Here is a 6,047-nt window from a genome sequence, read left to right as displayed (position 1 = left end):
AATAAAACTCAGATTAAACCTGGTTGAGAACACGTGGGTCACCAGTGCACACAAAAAATGTAAATGATCAGAGACCAAAAAGTCATCACACAAAAAGATGTTTTCTTAAAACAAAGTTCACTTTATCACATTAACTTTACATAGTAAAAGAATATGAAATGCACACTTGTCTAAATTCTCTTGCTGATTCTCTTGAAGACAATGTCACCCAGTGTCATGGTCTGAAGGAAAGAGAAGAAATCATGAAATGTTCATCTGAGGATAAACAGTAAAAAATATATCATTAAACCCCCCAAATAGCCTCAAATACAGTAACACATGAAACAACTGAATGATTTCTCAAATCAATGATTCCCTCAAGGACCAGAGGGAGGGCTGACAATTTTTTTAAAAAATCTTATTCCTGTGTTGTTGTGGTTCCTTCCATGGAGAGATGTGCTCTAATTGGCTGGCTTCTTGTCTACATCAATGCATGTAATAGCAAGACCACCCAGACTTATTCAATCCAATTAATCAAATATTTATAGTGTACCTACTATGTGTCAAAACTGTGTTGAGCACCGAGGACATGTGTACATGGAATACCAGGCAAGTAGCCTGGGACATCATGGCACTGCCCGGTTTTCCTCCTAAATCTGTGAATGAAGCAGGTGAAAACAGTGGAGAGATCAGCTTTGGGGTCCCTGAGGGGTGCTCCTTCCATCATCTTGGTTTTTTTGAATCAGACAGCTGCAGTGACATAGCCTGACATCAGCGTGACAAAGGAGTCCTTAGCTTCAGGAGCAATGAGGTGGCTGCCACTGACTGGATTGGAGCCCTAGATTTACTACTAATATCATCACGTTGATGACCTTGAAAAGGTTGACCTGACTAACAAACTCTTGACCTGCCTCCCTCCCGGAAGAAGGGAGGATTAGGCAAGATGGAGTTATCAAATGATAACTTGGCCAGATCTCATCCTGCGTGCCTCATCTCCTGCCCCCGTTCTACTGTGAAGGTGCTGGTGTGGGTGCAGCGACTGTGCATTCACGGTTGATTCACTGTCCCTGGTTGAGGGATGTTCCCACGTGAACCTGGGGACCACAGCCTCCTGGGTTGGCTTCTACCTTCTGTGACTCCCTAAAGCAAACTTTGGGAGCAAAGCAGAGCAAGGAGAACATGACTGCAGGAGAAATTCTGCACATTCACTTCAAAAGCAGGCATAAGAGCTGGCCAACATCCAAGCGCTGGAGACCACTGCCAACTTGGAGTGTGACACTCATAGCAGTCATGTCTTTGCCACGGACGGGCAACGCCATATGGGCAAAGGCATTTATTAGACCCTTGGGGCTTGGAGGGCAGCTGGAAGCCCCTGTGGCTTGTTGGTTGGTGCTGAGGCAGAAGGAAAGGCTGTGGCTACTAATTGTGTGATGGCTTAGAAGCCATGAAAGAGCCTGATGCTCCCTGTGTGTGGGTGCTGCATCCATGAGAATGGCTCTTCTGTGACCCAGTGAGGCCTGGGGAGGGGGAGCATCTGCAGATTGAATGGATTTCCACAGATGCAATTGATTCTGCCTTCTACTCCGAGCTTTGTCCCAGCAGAGACAGAAAACATGAGCAGTGCTGGTCACTCTGCATGTCCCTGCACCCTTCCTACCGAACCCTCTGTTACTCCATGGCATGAGGGAAAAGGGGGAGGAGACGGGGTGGGTGGTGGGGAGGGAAGGCAGGGAGCAGGAGGGCTGGCAGGGAAGGACAGCCTGAGGGAGGGGGGACACCAGGTGGGTAGACACCAGCTACATGGTGGCTTTGGTGAGTTAGAAAAGGGTATCCCTTCCTCAAGATCCTGCTCTCTATCCAGTGGAAAATCAACTGGATAGGCTGTATTGGTTTGGTTAGAACAGGACTGCTGCAGGGTGGTGTACAAAGTGTGATCAAAAAGTACGGTGAATGTTTGCTTCCAACAAACAATTATTGCAGTAAAAGCCACATCATCATTAATCCACCTCAAAACACCCTCCCTCCCTTAGACATGCTTATCCCACCATTTTGTCCCTTTCTAAAGCAGTTTTCAAAGTCCTATTTTGTGCATGTCTTTAAAAGTTATGATCAAAAATGTGATAAATGTCAGTGCCTATTGTCATCCAATGAAAGTAGTCTTCTAAAAGCACTATGGTGTGTCCTTACACATGCTACTCATTGGATTTGGTACCGTATGACTTCTATTTCTTGGCCAAAGTAAAAATGATCATGAAAGGTCAAGATTATGATCAACTCAGGGCATGAGTCAAAGTCTCTCCCCTGGGAACAGCTGTGGATGGCAGCCCTGAGAGACCAGCCCAATTAGAGGAAGCTGGCTCTGCCATTCCATGACTCTTTGTTGCCTCAGTTTCCCCTTTAGGACGCTGCTGTTGGGAAACTTAGAGATGCTGTGTAAACTACCTGCTCCATAAGGACCCTCAGTGAAGCGGTAGAAGATACAGAAAGGTGGAGAATTTGGGGCTCAGGGGGAAAAGTGAGGCATGGGGTGAGGAGTGCAGCTGCTCCTCACCCTTCACCTCCTCCTCCTCCCTCAGCACCGAGAGTCACAAGCTCAGAGTGCCAACTTACATTGGTCAGTGTGTCCCCACTGATTTCAGTCACAGACTTGATGTTTTTCAATGTTGTCACCAGCTTGTTGTTGCCTTCCATGTCAATCACTGCCTGTGAGGGACAGACAGAGGCCTGTGAAGAACGGTCGGTAGAGAGCAAGACCCTCGTAGTGAGTTTGTTCCCCTATGCAGGTGTTGCTTATGACAACCAAAACACTCTGGTCCCTGTACTGCCAGCACTCGATGCTAACAGAGGAGAGGAGCACAGAAGACAGAAAGAAAACGTCAGGACACCTTCTGTCAGACATCAGTTTGCGCTGTGTGATCTGGAAAAGAGCACGAGATGACTGAGTGGTGCCCAGGACAAATGCTGAAACAAAAACAGTGAAACCTCAATTCTCCAAGCCAATGGCGGGCGGCAGCATTGTCAGAATTCAGAACCCTGCACACATGTTGCTTTGGTCTGAAGGGTCCTCCCGGAACACCCATCATTCCTGTTGTGGTCTCTTCTCCAAGCCTGAGCCATCCAGGAGGAGCAAACACAGAAACACACCAGGACCAGAGGACACTGCCAGGGTGAAAACTACCCCCATGGACACTTGGAGAAGGTCTGTGATAGAATCCAGGATGGCTGCCCCTTCCCCTGGGCATAGCAAGGAGGCCTGAAATTTGTCCCAGTCTCTAGCGTTATATCTGCAGGGCAGAAATAAAGAGTATAGAGAACAGGTGAAGAGAGAGTTTGCTGAACCCAGTGTACAATGTCACATGGGGAGCAGAGAAGGCGGCTGCTTGGTGCTGCTGGCTACAGTGGACTGTGCAGTGTGTCATGGGAGGAGCAGAGGTCAGGCCCTAGGTGTCACTGTGCCCTGGAGCCCCAGGCCTGGGGGATGGAGCTGCCCCGCCCACTGCCTTCAGCATGGCTGGCTGACCTCTCCTTTGCCCCGATGAGGTAGCCAAGGCCATCGGCTGAGTGAGCACCCCGAGGTTTGTTCTGCGGGCTGCCTGGGCCTTGAGATTCTGATGTTGCCAGCACCTCTCCCAAAATGTCTCTTCCTGCTCCCAGCTGCTCTGTGCTCAGCCCAAGCCACAGTGATTTGGGCTGAGTTAAGGCTTCTCACTGTCCCTCCCAACCCCACTGCTAGACCCCGTTCAGGACACTTTGAGAGCAAGAGCTCAGGCCTCCAGGAATTTGAGACTCGCAGTCCTGCTCTTTGCCTGGTTTTCTCCCTTGTTCTATATAGTAGAACTCAGGTGTGGGGGCCACAGCACCCTCTTGCAAGATCTGAGAAAATAAAAATATCTTCCTTGTAAGTTCTTTGCTTCTCCCACTCAAGAAGTAGCTTAGATATGGGGTATTTAGCATGGGAAATGTGAGGCCCAGGATCCTGTGAGTCGGGAGGCCCTTGGGCAAGGCTCCAGGGAATTTTCCAGAAGCAGAGCATATTAGAAGCGCTTCCTACCTTGACCTTCTCCCCACTCATGGTCTCTATCTCACATTCCTGCCCCAAGGTGAATTCATTCTTGGTCACTTTTGTGCCACTGCTCACGGTGATCTTGAAGTGCTTCCCATTCTGCACGATTTCTGTCGTCCCCTTGAGGTCCTTCCCCTTCTGGATGAAGTCTTCAGGCACCCCTGGTGGAAACCATCCGAGGCTTAGAGACAGCAAGGGTGGGGGTCACAAGACCGAGATAGACAAGGAAGCTGTGACATGGACAGGTGGAGGCCACAGACACTGGGACCAGGGAGCAGCACGGGCTGTAGCCTCCATAGGGAAGGAGGATGGCCTGGCCTGGCTGCTGCAATCTTGAAACTTTCTTTTTGCTGTGGGTCTTCTGCTTCTGCCTCTTCTCTTTCTCTCCTCCTCTAGCAGCTCTGCATTGCGTCAAAGCATGCCACCCTCCGCACCCAGAGGGATCAGAGAGTTTCTCTTCCAGGCCCACTCGCTCCTGAAGTGACAGAAGGAACTACTAATAATTAAGCCAGGACACCATGTAGAAAGTGTAGTTATGCCAGGGCTTAACCTGGGCTTTTGTAGGAATGGATGCTCATGGGATATTCCGACAGCAAGAGTGGGAGGGTCCTGTTGCACAGGCAGGAGACTTGAAAGACAGAAGCAGGGTGACTTGCCTACAAAAGCCCTGAGCTCTCAGGCACCCTGCAGGTCCTCCTTCCCTGCCTTCTCTTTTCCCTCACTCTTCTCCCTCTCCGCAGCTCCCTGGCCACACTGCAGCCTCTGCTCACAGGGCTCCCTCTGCCTGGAACACACTCCCCTGCCCTGGTCTCTAGGGGGCACCTGCTCCTTTCCCAGCCTCCCCCTCACCACCCTTTCCCTCCCTGCACTGTGAGAGGCGGCGCCTGCTTCCCCTGCCAACCCATGAACTTCTCATCACGTAACCCTGATCAGGGTAACTCACCTTTCAGTCCTCAATTGTAAAATGGAAAAATAATAGTTCTCAACTCAGAGTTTTGGTGACAATTAAATGAAGCAAGTGCTTAGCCCCGTGCCTGGTAGTCACTCTCCTACATATTATGGGATACGTGTTGCATTTATTTCTTGTCTTCTCTCCCTAAACACTGACCATGGAAATGTGACTCTTCATTATTTATCTCCCTGCTATGCATCCAGCAGAGTGCTTGCTGTGTGGTTGTCTTTGAATCAGTATTTGTTAGGAGAATGAACGGATGCATGCATGCATGAATGAGTGAAGGGTCTCACAAAGAAGCACCACTGGACGTGGGCTTCGATCCAAACCCCACCTAGTTGAGAGTTCTTTCCACTTGCCTCCTGGTGGCCTTGTCCAGTGAGTAATGGCACAAGTGGCAAGAAACTCCCATCCCATCCCAACATCTGACACTGAATTCCACTGCGTGTAGGGCCAGATCTTCACTGCTATAACTGTGGCTTTGGCGGTCTATCGAGCACTCACCAACTGCCTTCATGAAGGGCTCGAAGTTTTCCTGGCTCTGCAGTTGGTATTTTCCAGAGAAGTTCATGGTGGCAACGAAGGTTCCTCTCCACAGCTGGCCCAGCTCTGTGGACCAGGGTGCCCACTGGTGACAGTTTTATAGGGGCTTCTTGCTCTCCAGTATGGACCATAGGTCAGTGGCTGTGGATTTCTTCATGGCCAGGTTCAAACATTAACTCCCAAGAGCAATGGTCAGCAATAAAAACATGATTGATACAGAGGTGAGTTCTTCAGTGAACATTAATGAACAGCTCTCAAGTCCAGAGCCCCAGGGCCCTCCAGCATTTAAGTGGACGTTCTGTCCCTTATGAACTAAGTATGCATGCATGAAACGTATATGTATGCACGTTATATACATTGAAAGTTTGATCAGAGCATATAGTGTTCAAATTTTTAAAATTCATTAACTAAAAGACACACAGGCATTAATCTCCCTCAAAATACTCCCCACACTTTAAACACACTTAACCCCTCATTCTTGCCACACTCGGAAGCAATTCTAACAGTCTT

The 6,047-nt window shown here is 49.2% G+C and overlaps 1 protein-coding gene across 1 annotated transcript; it reads right to left on the bottom strand.

Annotated features, from left to right (window-relative positions):
• Positions 1-98: 98 nt before the first annotated feature.
• Positions 99-5,660, bottom strand: LOC102012773 (fatty acid-binding protein, liver). The gene is made up of 4 exons (XM_005385381.1): positions 5,499-5,660; positions 4,031-4,203; positions 2,590-2,682; positions 99-221 (listed from the first exon to the last, which is right to left on the bottom strand). The coding sequence occupies exons 1-4, from the start codon at positions 5,563-5,565 to the stop codon at positions 171-173; spliced, it is 384 nt and encodes a 127-aa protein (XP_005385438.1). The 5' UTR covers positions 5,566-5,660; the 3' UTR covers positions 99-170.
• Positions 5,661-6,047: the final 387 nt, after the last annotated feature.

This window comes from Chinchilla lanigera, unplaced genomic scaffold (assembly GCF_000276665.1).
Source record: "Chinchilla lanigera isolate Chin_1 unplaced genomic scaffold, ChiLan1.0 scaffold00023, whole genome shotgun sequence".
Taxonomy (NCBI): Eukaryota; Metazoa; Chordata; class Mammalia; order Rodentia; family Chinchillidae; genus Chinchilla; species Chinchilla lanigera.
This window is presented reverse-complemented; position numbering and strand designations above follow the sequence as displayed.